This window comes from Perca flavescens, chromosome 4 (assembly GCF_004354835.1).
Source record: "Perca flavescens isolate YP-PL-M2 chromosome 4, PFLA_1.0, whole genome shotgun sequence".
In the NCBI taxonomy this organism is placed as follows: domain Eukaryota; kingdom Metazoa; phylum Chordata; class Actinopteri; order Perciformes; family Percidae; genus Perca; species Perca flavescens.
This window is the reverse complement of record NC_041334.1, coordinates 29,458,298-29,472,639: the sequence shown is the minus strand read 5'-3', so window position 1 is coordinate 29,472,639 and position 14,342 is coordinate 29,458,298. Positions and strand designations below refer to the sequence as shown.

Below are 14,342 nucleotides of genomic sequence, written 5' to 3'. Positions count from 1 at the left end.
CTGACGTTTAAAGTTTCCCTGTAATGTTTACATTCAACAAATATGTAAAAATCTTTTTTTACTTTGGGAGAAAAACATTTAGAAATTTGTGAAAAACCTTCACTGGATACGGAAAAGCTCAAACTTTTGGTAAATGTGAGAAAATGACCCTATCCTATCAATATGGGCAAACATTTCTAAAGAATGCTTCCAGCACCTTGTTGAATCAATGACACAAAGAATTAAGGCAGTTCTGAAGGCGAGAGAAACACTGGACACAAGTCAAGAGATACTTGTAAAAAACTTTATTAAAAAGCTACTCATTACCAGAACAATTTTCTTCACGTCCCAAACAGTAATACTTCATTCACACACGATTAAGCAATATTACACGAGAGGGTTCAATTCAACGTCAATATTGGCACAAGGGCCTCGGTCCTAGCTGCATCACCGAAGTGCCAATAATATAACCCTCTCGTGTAATACTGCGATTACACAAAAACGGTTACCAACGAAATAAAAGTTATAATCAAACTTTATTCATATTGTCGGGAAATTCACTCTCAAAATAATAATAAAAAAAAAAAAAAAGCAACAGAGATGATTTTTTTTGTGTGCATGCATTGTTTTAGTCCGGTGCAACACTGGCTGCGCCGCTGCTAGTTAGCTTAGCGTAGTGAATGGAATCCTATGTTGCCCGTTAGCATGTTGTGAGTAAAAGCCAACAAAAGACAAAAAAACAACTTAATTACTTGCACTGAGACAAAAAATGCATTGGCCCACCTATCTACAGCCAGGGTAGATCATGATAAGCACTATTTCAACAAACGGTGGTGTATTCCTTTAAGCATGGAGTGAGCCAAAGAGTGCTGCTACATTTTATTTATTTTAAGAAGTTTGATTACATTCTATTTTCAATTTTAATGCACAATTGTTTTTTTAAATAACAAATAAATAAGAATTCAATACATTACATCAATGTTATTTTGTCTTAGTTAGGAAAGTGATTATTTAGGAAAGTCTGGTGCCTTTAGTCTCTTCCACATGGTGGAAGGAAGGTAGAAGGTGGAAGGTATACAGTTTATTATTAATTCAACAACGGTATCGGATACCGTATCGGTGCATCCCTAGTAAATATAAATATCATTTGAATCAGAATAAGCTCTTCACACTTAAAACACACTTTAACTGGGTATACAAGTCAGCTTTGGGAAACAAACCAGGATTGATTGAATATTGATTTGTTGATATTTCACAATTACTCTTAAACATAACAAATTCACAGAACAAAACTTCCAGTTTGAAAACCACTTCAGAGTTCAGTGTGAGGCTCTCATCAATTATGATAAAGAGCCTTGAGATGATTGTTCTAAACCATTTCCTTAAAAAAATAAATATATCACCTAAAAGGGAATAAACACCTACAAAACACACAATCACACAAAGTTCTTCAGGTCCGAGGCGCAGGCCGCCTGATTGTCTGTGCGTTAGCAAGTTGGCTCTGGTCCTGCAAAGTGCATGGCATCCTGCGCTGTAGACGCACTGCTACAGTGGTCGGTCAAGTTAAACGTCTCCATCTCCTCTGCTGTTAAACTGTCAGCAGGCGTCCATGCCCAGCCCACAGCTGAACATTTTTTGGACTTTAGAGATGAAACGAGAGCGTCTTGAATCAGGGCTAAAGAGGGATGGACAGAGAGAGAAAGAGAGAGAGATTTGTTTAGATATAAGGCTTGCATAAAATTACACTGCAGCTACAAGTTTCTCTTACAGCCATAATCTATTAGAATAACAACTGAGGATACACTTAGTGGATTATTTTTTCTTCACATTACTTAAAAAATACAACATTTCAGAAACGTACTCAAGATACTCATTTAGAGAAACAATATGACTTTAAAGAAATAAAGTGTTAATAACTAAAAATATGTAAGGGGGGGATGATTAAACAATATAGAATTACAATGAGACAAAAAGAATATACATTACTCTTTTAAAAGTTCCCCATACAGTATGACAGTTTTGTTACTTCTTTTTAGTGTCTAGAAGTTTGAGAGACTTATATAATATATTTCTTGAATTCACATAAAAAAGCAGGAAAATTGGGGGGTAACATTTGTTGTTTTGCATTCGTGTAAGTCAAATTTGCCAGATAAAGCTTGACAATGAATCCAATCTTCAAATTCTCATGTTCAAAATAAAAGATATTTTTACATTCAATTTTGATATTATGATTGGTTTTACACAATATATAATGTAATGTAATATATCATTTTGATATTGTATATAATGTATATATTGAAATATAAATCATAATTTGAGTCCAAAAAGTAATTGAATGTATATAATGGTAAAATAAATGGGTTACAGATTCTGGGTCATCGTTGCAAAAACTGCATTTGTTTTCAATATTTAAGAATTTAGAAAGATGTGGCTTTGTAGGATATATCTTGTGTAAAATGTTGACGTGTTCTCTTATCTTATAGATAATACAGAAATTAAATGGTAATAGCTATGCCCTTTGGCAATCAGTGCCACTAAAAATTTCCTCTAGGAGTAATTTCCGTCTTTCATGAAATGCATTACGTTCAGTATGTGTTTGTTGTTGCGTTTAACATTCAAAATGTTAGCACCATTTATCATCAAATGAGAATCTAACCTAACGCATCTTGGAATAGAAGATGATTTTTCTATCGACAGAATACCCCCGCTAGGAAGAGCATTCATTACTTAAGTAAGTTACAGGAAAGGATTTAACCAGAAGGTATTTTTCAAAACTAAAACGTACACTTACAGTGTTATCTTAATGAGCTGGGTCTTTGTGATGTTTAAATCCTCCACAGCGTCTTGCATCCCCCCCTGCTGCTCGTCTGGAATCTGGTCCCAGATCTCCGTGTTGACCCACAGGGCCCCGGACAGGGTCAGGCTGACCGGGGTGCAGGTAATCCAGCGGCACAGAGGGCAGGAGACGCAGCGGATGGGCCCAGCCAGTCTGGACATTTTCTCCAGGCAGAGGGCGCAGAAGGTGTGGCTGCAGTGGAGGACCCGCGGGACCCGGTCGCTGCGGGAGTAATCGTAGCAGCAAACGACACACTCGAGCTCTTCGGTGATGAACATGGTGGCTGGATGGTGGAGAGAGGATGTAGCACAGACTGGAATCAGAGTGTATCTATAAGACCACCTGCAGCACATGACAAAAAGAAATCAGTAAAAAAAAAAAATTAAATATTCAATATCAGACAGATGAAGAAATTATTTTCCTGATATATGTTTACAATAAAATACAACAATACAAAACACATCTAGGAGCACTTTTAGAAAAAGACTTACTTTGAGTATTGGTGTTATTGACTGCTTTACTACTGAAGGCAGTGCGTCTGCTGTGCTGACTGAGGATTGCCTCGCTCCGGGAGCTCTTTAAGTATTCCTGTAGAGGGTGACGTCGCGTGCAGGTTCAACCATTTCCAAAGAAGCACCGGCAAGGTAAACAAGTTCTGTGGAACTCCACTATGAATGTCACACAAGTAACACGAGCGCATAAATTCCACTGCTTTATGATGAAAACATTGTAGCCTTCGTGAGCAATCTCGATTTGATTGAAATTACGTTTTTATTATAAGAAAATAAAATCTCTGACCTCGTTATACAACAACTCGCTAAAATGTTTATGGACATATTAAAAGTACGATTTGTCACAGAGTCAGATTAAAAAGGAAGGTTTCCTAAAACGCCCTGCCAAGCAGGGTAATTTATTTGCATTTACTATGAAAACATACAATGTCACACAAGATTAACTGAAGCATGGAAATTTGGGCATTTGCTGTATGATCACACAAACGCACTCCCATCATCATCAGTTCGTCTTTTTTTTTTAAGATGATGCCATAAAAAGAGCTATAGAAAGGCAAATCTTCTGCTTTCAGACAAATGTTTCTGTTGAAACCGATACACAGTAGAACCATCTTCACTAAATGCAATGCACAACAGTAAATTATCAGCAGTTACGTGAGCCGAGGCCGAGGCAAGTCTGTGCTTGCGTTTGCCCGCACTGCCCTGCTTGGCAAAAAATAGACGTTTCCTTAGAATGATTACAGATAAACCCAAGGCTGTTTCTATAAATAAGAGAACAAAAAAGAAAAAAAAGATCAAATAGAAAATAAAATACAGAAACAAAAGTGTCAGTTCTCTTCATGTGTCTCTTCACTTGGACCTATATAGAGTGCTGCTATACTGGTCAGCTAAGCCAATTTAAGGAAGGTACTGGTCTTTATTTACTTGTGTGCAGACCCTGGGCTCACTGCTTGGCTCATGGCCTGACAGGAGAGCACGCCTGGACTCTGACCACGTAGCAGTAGCTCTTTCACAGACCGACAGGCCAAGTTTGATGCGTTTTATGTATATATTAATTGAGATACAGATATAAATACACTTGTCAATACGGTTGATGACTTTGTAAGACGACTTTCTGCGCCGTTTGCTCGGCCTGTGATGCCTCAGCGGTTACGCTTTACTGCAGAAAATAGATCCTATCAATGAAATACACATAAAAAGGACAAGTGCACAAAGTTCTACTTTTATCACACTGTTGTGTACTTTTTGCTGGGTTAAGATTTAGTTTAGCAGTTGTATGCCGTCTCTGTCAGTGAGTTTTATGAGCTTTGACCTTTCACAGGTCATAGATCAGGTCATAAAACTTCTGTTAACCTTACATGGAACACGAGGCGGTTGAGCTTCCATTTGTGCAATCAATACACAGGCATATTCTTGGCACAACTTCAAGATCTTGAGCATGCCAACCTTTGACAGGGGTAGGAATGTAACAATTCAATTTTATGGTCAATCAGCATGTTACGACACATGTGTAATATCATGAGTGTCTGTATGATTGAATTTTCTATTTTATCTGGAGATCAACACATTCCACCTTTACTCAGATGCGTGTGATTTAGTGAAGGCAGATAATTGTTGGTAGAGAAACCAGTTATTGAGCTGCAGCACAGGTTACGTCTTAGAAACGTCTCGCCTTGATGCTACTACATGGAAAGGCATAACAAAGAAAACTGACTCCAATGCAAACACCGACTGCGATTCCCAAAACCGTGGTTCAAATTTGGTCAAAGACAACATTAATTAGGAGAACTACCCACCTGGTCTTCATGGCACTCCTTTTCTCTTGATTTTGGAACAACAGCATCATCAAGTTATACCCTGAGGAGTCTCTACGACATGATGAATAACCAGGAAGGGAAATACTTGTAGCAGTGATGGGAAGGGCAACACCTTCTTTGTGAACTACCTACTTAAATGTTTAAGAAACATAAGCTTTTATCATTAATGTTTTATGATATTTAGCATCTTTCTGTTGTTGGGAACTGGCTTCAGCACAGTGCAACAAACCATGTCCTCAGTTCTACACTCTTCCATAACCCATGAGCCAAGTTTATTCCTACTGCTGACATAAACCACTGAAACACAGTGAATCGCAACCGTTTTAATAAGCCCCTCCAATCCCCCAGCCCTAATGCCACTCCCGTCCACTCCCCCTCCCCCTCCCCCTCCTCTCAATCCTTCCTGGGTGGGTGGGCTTTGAGTTGCTGTCTTCCAAAGTCCATGGTAGTGGTGGTAGTGGTGGTGGTGGTGGTTGTGGAGGGGTTTAACCCAGGACTGAACATCCCTCCCCCACGTAGTGTTTGTAGAATGTGGAGTCCACTAGCTGGCTCACCTGTAGGGGGGGGGCAGGGGGGGGGAGGGAGGAGCGCCGCCTTACAACACCGGGTCCTCTCACTCCTGGGCTATGCTCCTCAGCACGTACTTGACTGTATAGGCAAATGCCGCAAAGCCTACAATCACAAAGAGGTTGGCAAGAGCCCCACCTAGAAGTCCATGGTTGCGATTGGCCTGCTGCAAGCCGGGGGCGTGGTTTGCACCCCCGAGGGGGGCGGGACCTCCATTGAGGGCGGGGAGGCCATAGTGGGCGTGCTGAGGGTCACCGTCGGGTACCACATCGGGTAAGGGGAGGGGCTGAGTGCGGGCACTTAACTCCTCCTGGGCCTTCTGTTTCTGCTTCATCTCCTGCGGAGGGAAGGAAAGAAATGGGAGATTATCAGGCCAACAAAAAGAGGAGAGAAGGAGGAGAGACAAGAAGTTAGAGAACCCTTTCGTACATACATCGACTACATCAGGAAACAGCTCACAGAACACTTTATCCTTGAGGTTGAAGGCCAGGCTTTGGGCTGACAACTGTCTTTTCTGGGGGGGAATAAAAAGCACATCAAATATTTGTGACATCACAGGTGATTTATCACTATGTGCTGTACACTGGTCATTTTGTTTACACTCACTGTGTAGTCCGAGGTCTCAATGCTGCCGAGGGTGGGGCCTTTCTCCACCATGAAGCTGAGCAGACCTGTGAGGATGGTGGAGACGGACCACGCAGGGTTCCACGTGTCTGGATGGAAGTCTGTGATGGACAAACATAACCTGTGGAGGAAACAAGTAAAGTTACATTAAAAAAATCAAATAGACAACACCACGGTAATAATACATAAAATGACCAAAATAATAAAAATAAAAAAACTATTTAAATCCTTAAAGCTATAATGCATAGTTTCTGTCGCCCCTATAACCCATGTTTAATGACAGGGAGAGCCTAACCTGTTAGCTGTGTTGTCGATGCCTCGAGAGAAAAAAGGAAGTGACTCAGAGCTTGCCGTAAAGCAGTATCTCTGGCCGTATGTGTATAATGTCATTGACATTTTAAAAGGCTTTTTAGAACAAAAAAGCGACTTTCAAAAAATCTAACACCCAGCAGTGTGTATTTTCTTTGCCTCTCCTTTTGAATGCAACATTCAAATTACTAGACAAAAAATTATATCCTGAGAAAAGTGGATTTTGAGGGGTATAGCTCCATAAAGTCCCATTCATTCTGCACTGGCCTGTGAGCGCCCCCTATATGGAACTCTGGTGGAACTGCAACCAGTTCAGAAGCCGGAAGTAACAAGAGAGTGGAACTTCTTCCCTTATTAGAAATTCTTTGGTATGTATCAACTTGTGTAACTCTGGGGGTTACGGTGAATAAACTAAATTTCCAATAAGTCGGTGTGTTCCTTTAAAACGCAACTTGCTGGTTCAAAGTTAGGACTAACAAGTTAATTAGCAGTTAAGAAATAGATTGTACAGTATAGCCTATTTACATTTTTATCATGTAAAAGACGTTTTTTAAAACTCTTTTTGTAATTAAAAAAAATGCAGTGTCTGTTGTCGAATCACAAAAATCGTTAGAGGTAAAATGTGCAATTAATCGTGATTTTAGGTCATATCGTGCAGCCCTACCAGACGACACAATCTCAACATAGTCATACTGAGAAATCCAGAGTTGTGTGGAGCTGATAGTCTTAATTAGCTTTGTAGCAACTCATTTGGCAATGGCTTGAATGTAACGGACGTTCATTAATATCAAAACGTTACACACTAAAGCTTTAAATCTCATTCAATTTATGAATTATAAACCACATTCTTACCTTGTATTACACTTAAATCTCCCATTTGGTGTTATCATATAGATACTTGGTGGTTTAAAAGGAAATTCCCGAGGAAATATGAGTTTTCCATGATAATATCCTCCTAGGAAAAACAGACATGACATCACATAACGTGTGAAGATTAAAAAAAATTTAACACTTACCACAAAGATCAGCAGGAATCAACTTGCCAACAATGTACCAATGAACAAAAGCTACTAGAGTAGATGCGTGCCAACTTTTAGTTTTACCTTCATATGGAGTTTTCTCAGGACCTCTGACTACATAGTGCCTAAGAAAACAGGAAAGATTTCTGTTAGTGCTACATTTTCCAAATTTTAAAATAACATATTTCATTATATTATATTTCAAACAAAGAATTTTTGGTTAAATATCCATCCTCTAGACCTGCTAGCAATGGCCTAGAATTAAACTCTACTGACTCTACTTCACATTAGTGTCTCTTTAAATTCTTTTTTGCTACTTTTCCTCCTTGTCAAACAATCTTTTCCAGGAGTGTCCTGGTTAAGATGCATATCAGAAAGCTGCAATGTCCCAAGGACCTTGATATGTTTATTTTTTTTTGAATTTATTTTTTATTGGGTTTTTAGCAACATTCCAGTATATACACTCTTCTCTATCCAGCTGTAAGCAACAATTGTGCACATTATATCCAAATTAAGATTATAAGCAAGTAAGACAAACAAATAGAAACAAAGCAAAAACAAATACATATATCCACTCCCAGTTGTACACATAAAATATATTAAATCAAAAATGCACATTCAGATATTCATATATGCACAAGCGCACATACAGATGAGCTGTCAGTAAACTGGCAAAAATAAAATAAAATAAGAATAAAGATAGTGGAGGGGGAAGGCTAATCAGTCTTATTGCATTAGTAAAGATACTACAGGACTCCACTGCTTAGTAAAGATGGACTTTTGGAGCCTTAATAAAAATGTAATGTGCTCCATCTGATAGAGGTCCCAAACCTTCTGGATCCATGTATTATATGAAGGGGGGGTTGGTTTCAACCATCTAATAGTTATACACTTCAATGCTGCTGTAAGTAATATGTTTAAAAGATATTTCTCAGACCTTCCATTCAATCCTTTAGGTATCACTTCCAATAGAGCCACAGTGGGATCTCGAGGTATATCCTGTTGGACGACCTCTTTAAGAGCATCAAATACCTCTTCCCAGAATGTCTTTAGTTTGGGACAGAACCAAAATCTTGATATATGCTTTATGATCACATGAAGTCTATCTGCAGTTTCTGTAAAGCATGGCTAGAAATGAAAAATACTGAAAGACTTGAAACAGCAACAGAAGGAAAAGCATAATTATACGCATGCCACATGTTGGAGACATGCAAGGCTATTATTCCTTTTATTAATGTGAAATCTCTGGCCAAATTTAAATTGTATCTGTTTTTAGCTCATTTCAGCCATTTAAGTATTGTTATCTGTTTTATCAGTTTGACTGGCTTTGTTTTGTTCTACAAGGTTTGATGATTTGGTTACCTTGTAAAAGAGGTTTCTGACCTCAACCAGACCCATCTGGTTATTTATCTTATCTTTTAGAAGACGTTTAATTTCCTGGATTGAAATTCTGACGGATGTCCCTCATTTCGTCCGGATGTCCCTCGCTTTCTTTGTGTTGACATTTTAAACTCCGGTGGATTTATGAGGACTATGGTTAACTGCTCCTCAGATCTCTGCAGGGTAAATCCCGACAGTTAGCTAGACTAGACTGTCCAATCTGAGTTTGCTGTCACACGACTAAAAAACAACCTTTGAATGTAAACAATCCACCTAAACAAGTTCCTTTTCGAAGCTATTTTACAGAGGTGCCGTTGCAATTGGGATTGGTTTAAAGAAATGCCAATAAACAGGTTTTCAAATTGTTGAATAGAAAAGAATAGAATAGAAAAGGCAACTGTCAGGCGCCCAGATAGCTCAGTTGGTAGAGCGGGCGGCCATATGTAGAGGTTTACACCTCGACGCAGTGGACCCGGGTTCGATTCCGGCCTGCGGACCTTTGCTGCATGTCATTCCCCCTCTCTCTCCCCTTTCACTTCTTCAGCTGTCCTATAATTAAAGGCCTAGAATGCCCAAAAAACTAATCTTTAAAAAAAAAAAAAAAAGAAAAGGCAACTGTCAACAGGGATGAAAGGAGGAAGAAGGAGAGAGAGGCAGAGCAAAAGCAGGGTCACATTTTGTATTGTTTTTTGCAAAATCTTTCGCAACAATTACTTAATAAGCAGTGTGCAAGGTTTCTTTGTGACAAAGTTTTAGGAAGACACATACGAAAAAACGCTTACGAAGATTTCGGACTACGTATGAAAGGACCTTAACAGCAAGGTCAAATATAAGATTCAAAAATAATACGCTTGGGGTGTATTTATTTATATATCAAAACAGATACTAGGTCATGTTCTCTGCCCCAAAAAACATTGCCATGACTTAGGTGTGCTGTCATCTGTAGGAAACTCACAAGTTGTTGTTGAAGGTTCAGGTATAATTAAGGTGTAGCTAGCATGTAAATTAATGGCTGTTTGACAGGAATGACAACAGCAAACCGGGAAGAAAGCCAACGGATTAACGGTGGAAGACGCTTACGACTTGTATTGTTATAAAATGCTCTGCTGGAGGTCATCTTCTTAATAAAAACATGCTGATTATCTTTTTTTTTTTTTTAGGAACTACTTTCTACTGAAGAAATAGTTTGTATCACACAGTTAATAATATTATGTCACCACTAAATCTGCATAGGCATGTTACTGTTGAATTTTTGTTACGGTTCACTGTTGTGGGCACATCTCACAGTCTCAGAGATAGATGTGTAGATAAAGCAAAACCAGTGTAAATACAGTGCAAAGTTTCCAGTACCAAAAAACAAATACATTAAGATAAAAGTCAGAAAAAAATAAAATATTTAGTTAAAACAACTGTGGTTTTCTTTTGTTATTTTATAAATCCTCTTGGGAAACAATCAGCTTTAAAACTTTATATAACATATTGGGTTCAGGAGGAGGTACAGCGGGTCGTCCATTAATCACAAGGTTGGCGGTTCGATCTCTGGCTCTGGCAAGTCCGCAAACTGAACCCCAAGTTGCCAGCGCCTTGCATTGCAGCTCCCCCCGCCATCAGTGTGTGAATGTTTGTGAATCAGAGTCAACATGTATAGTGCTTTTTTCCAGTAAGGTATATAGAGTTCATTCACCATTTAAACTCTGCTAATAACATTAAAAAAAAGTCCAAGTTAGGCTATGTTCACACTTGGCGTCCTTTTTTTTAAGCTGCCAGCGTCTGTTTTATATTATAATCCTATGGAGTAAACCCTGTCAAAAAAGTGGCGAGCGCTTTTTTAAAGTTGAAAAAAGTTAAACTTTTCTGGAAAAAACTAAACAAAACAAACACCCTACGTCAAGCGTTTTTTTTGACAGCCGACTAATGACAAGCGGAGTAGCCAGACCTGTTGTTTTCATAACAAGAAAAAAAAAAAAAAAAATGGAGTCGGAGCACAGCGGGTTATGATATGACCGGGTGCTCCCTGTACAGGGAACTCACTTTGTTTTATCTAACGTTAGCACCGCTCCACATAGTGCTCTAGCTAGGATACCGTAGCCAACTTTTTCTTGTCAAAAAAGACGGCAAGTGTGAACACAGCCTTAGAGCACTGAAATGCAATGTACTGCCTTGGTGATGATGATTCCTGACTGTGGGCCTTGCCAGGATTAAGAACTTACCATTCTAGGATGTTGGAGGGTAGAGGTTCTGCACAGATGTAAGGCACAGGGTCTTTTTTTATCCTGAGGTAATCCTGCTTAAGTCGCTGCGTGGCTGTGGTTGGAGCTCTCTTATTCCCGTTGCTGTTCATCTGAGGATTTAGAGGATATGCAAAAAAAGACTTGAGTTGGTATCTTGAAATGTGTTACTGATACACAGAGGCACCACTATCAGGTTATATTCCCTTGCAATACTAGGTCAAAGTGTAGCATCGCTTTAGTGCAGATATTTCAATTCTGGAACTGTTCTGCTTTCTGGGAATTTAGCGCTTTCCCAGTTTACATCTGTTTTGCATTTGACTGATGGTATAGTGTTCATGATGTGTGTCTTCAATAGGCTCAGACTGTTTAAACACTGCTTTGTCTCAGTTGTTGATGAAATTTGGTGACACTTGAAAATACATAGAATAAATACAGGTCTGACTATGGATATCTGAAAAATATTTTTTATTTTAGAAATAATTTCCTCTACAGTTACACAGACATGAATCATTGGTAGGATTGCCAGCAATGAGGATTGTGTATAACATATTGTGATAAATCATATTGGCCAGTGGAAAGCTTCAACTGAAGTTTGCAAAACGTTACTACACTTCAAGTGGAGCAGATGAGAAAACCTAACTGTCGCATGATTGTTGATGGCAATTAGTGGGTGCTTGGTAGAGATTGGGGTTAAAAACCCTAATGATGGTAACTAATTAGGGGTCATTCTGAAGACCAGTCCATTAATAAGTAGTGAAATATTTTTATTTATTTTAATCTTAGATGGCAACTAATGATCAACTGACCAATCATTTTTTTTTAAATCTAGGGTTAAAAAACAATGAAAAACGAACTAGACTTAACTGCTGGCACACACAATAGTGGGCAGCACATTCTAGCCACTTAAACTCCTGCTTGCATTCACGCCTAAGTTTTCGTTGCTTTTTGTTTTTTTCCATAGTACACCTTTTGCGTTTCTGGTTCATTTTTAAAGATTGCATTATCAATGTGAGTATGCCTATGCATTTGTTAATGTTGAACCCTATAATCTGTAAAATGCCAAAAGAGTTGCGAGGTGTTGCTCAGAATTTGACTTTAAATTAAAAGTCCCAAAAGCAGTCAACTTACAATGATACAAAAGGTATCTCATGATACATAGACAAGCAGCAACAACTCATTCAAGAAGTTGTATCCAGCAAATGCTTGTTCTTCACAAATGTCACTGATTAATCTTAGCTACTGACAAATTTTCAAACAATTGTTTCAGCTGGTTGTAGAATCAGGTGAAAGTAGCTCTTAACTAGGCTATGGGTGGGGAATTTAAACTACAGCAATGCATCAATTACATTGAGCTGATTGCCCGTGTTTTGCTTGGAATTGTAGAATAATAATCTAAAAAGTTGTCAAATAAATACAGCTATTCAGAAGCCACAAATTAATTTAAATGTATGGCTATTTGTTCATATCCCTCATAAAACTAACTTGACTGTGACCTTTGCTCTACTTTGTTCTATTTTAATTAGGGGTGGGAATCACCAGAGGCCTTACAATACGATATCATCACGATACGATATTATTGCGATTTCAAACATATTGCAATATTCTGCGATATATTCCAATTCATTACCTTTTTTCCAACTTCAAATTATGTCCCCAAAAGGAAACTTTGTCAACATCTGTTTCATCAAAAAAGATACATTTCTCTGTTTGTTCATCTCACTTCAATTGTATTGCTGCAAAATGGGACTGTCAAGCAGACAAACTGACTAACACATATCATAAAAGATCGATACTTGGCGTATGTGTATCGATACAATATTGCGATACTATGCTGTATCGACTTTTTCCCCCCACCCCTAATTTTAACCATATCTTTTTAACCTATATTGTTTTCTAATTATAGTAAAATCCCCATAGTATACAAATAAACTTGCCATGCCTAGTCAAGTAAAAAAAGTACATTATTTAATTTTAAAACATAGTGGAGTTAAAGTATTATTATTTAATATGGAAACATGCAAGTCCTAATATTTTTGAAATCATACCGCTAGATGTATGGGAAACACGAAGTGGATTTAAATGTAACGCTACTTTTAACTTTCCTTGCTTCTCAGCCCATTGAACTCAAGATAGCTTCTCTATCACCCAACTGCACCACATTGTCTGCTGACTAGTGTCATTTGGCTAGCTGACAATAGAACGCTAATGAGTTGTACAGTAGCTGTGGAGGAGGGTCTGGCAAAACGAGTCTAGTTGTACAGTAACTGTTAAAATTATGTCAGCGACGTCACTTCCTAATAAATAACAGGCTATGTTACTTAGTTATCGTTAACGCAGTTTATGTTAGCTGAGGCTAATCAGCTAACGTTCCTTGACAAGCTAGCTACAATACTGATAAATCTCTAGCTCGCTAACCTAACAGATCGATACGTTAGCTCGATATCAGACAGTTACCCAACCACCTAACGTTACTGTAAACAACACACTGCTGATCAACTTCAAACTGCAGAATGACATCATATGTGACTGCCCGACTTTTATTAATCACAGCGAATCAATACTGTCCGCCCAGGCAGGCTAAATAAAGCTAGCAAGTACAACTGGTGTGTCAAGTCCTGTCTGTATGTACGTTATTATTATATGGCGTGTGACGTTACTGTGTTGGCTACTAAAGGCTAGCTAATGTTAGCCTACGTAGGCCGGAACTATGTTTTGGCTACCTAGCTAGCGTTAGCGGCGGCTAGCACAAACAGTTTTGTTACAACCGAGAGCTGACCCACACATCTCTAACATTTACAAACTAGACGGCAAAAAGACATACCTCTCCAGAGAGTCCAGTTAAAATTGGTCTTTGTGGCTCTACACGAAATAAGGCTGCTGTTTCTGTTGTCAACCCCCAAACCGATAAGACGATGACACCAACGTAGCTTTAGCTATCGCCAGCAGGAGAAAAAATGACGCTTCCGGTTTTATTCTTCTTCTTTGTGTTATAGCGGTTGAAAAGATAACTTAAAAGCGCATCACTGTCACCAGCTGATCTGAAATATAATGCCTAATTATAATCTTTC

General features: G+C 38.6%; 2 protein-coding genes across 2 annotated transcripts; both read right to left on the bottom strand.

Moving 5' to 3' along the window:
- Nucleotides 1-1,050: 1,050 nt before the first annotated feature.
- LOC114554009 (RING finger protein 208) lies at nucleotides 1,051-3,591 on the bottom strand. Its single transcript, XM_028575537.1, has 3 exons — nucleotides 3,307-3,591; nucleotides 2,771-3,157; nucleotides 1,051-1,654 (listed from the first exon to the last, which is right to left on the bottom strand). The coding sequence occupies exons 2-3, from the start codon at nucleotides 3,091-3,093 to the stop codon at nucleotides 1,576-1,578; spliced, it is 402 nt and encodes a 133-aa protein (XP_028431338.1). The 5' UTR covers nucleotides 3,094-3,157; nucleotides 3,307-3,591; the 3' UTR covers nucleotides 1,051-1,575.
- Nucleotides 3,592-3,694: 103 nt separating this feature from the next.
- Nucleotides 3,695-14,268, bottom strand: ube2j2 (ubiquitin-conjugating enzyme E2, J2 (UBC6 homolog, yeast)). The gene is made up of 7 exons (XM_028575536.1): nucleotides 14,096-14,268; nucleotides 11,254-11,384; nucleotides 7,748-7,788; nucleotides 7,497-7,599; nucleotides 6,318-6,456; nucleotides 6,145-6,225; nucleotides 3,695-6,048 (listed from the first exon to the last, which is right to left on the bottom strand). The coding sequence occupies exons 2-7, from the start codon at nucleotides 11,382-11,384 to the stop codon at nucleotides 5,758-5,760; spliced, it is 786 nt and encodes a 261-aa protein (XP_028431337.1). The 5' UTR covers nucleotides 14,096-14,268; the 3' UTR covers nucleotides 3,695-5,757.
- Nucleotides 14,269-14,342: the final 74 nt, after the last annotated feature.

Excerpts from the sequence above, each read along its gene's own strand:
- ube2j2 (XM_028575536.1), bottom strand. The coding sequence starts at position 11,384 with ATGAACAGCAACGGGAATAAGAGAGCTCCAACCACAGCCACGCAGCGA. Across the intron at positions 7,789-11,253 it reads CCCTCCAACATCCTAGAATG|GCACTATGTAGTCAGAGGTC; the intron begins GTAAGTTCTTAA and ends CTGTTTTCTTAG. Across the intron at positions 6,226-6,317 it reads TTGAGACCTCGGACTACACA|AAAAGACAGTTGTCAGCCCA; the intron begins GTGAGTGTAAAC and ends ATTCCCCCCCAG.
- LOC114554009 (XM_028575537.1), bottom strand. The coding sequence starts at position 3,093 with ATGTTCATCACCGAAGAGCTCGAGTGTGTCGTTTGCTGCTACGATTAC. Across the intron at positions 1,655-2,770 it reads CAGCTCATTAAGATAACACT|CCCTGATTCAAGACGCTCTC; the intron begins GTAAGTGTACGT and ends ATCCCTCTTTAG.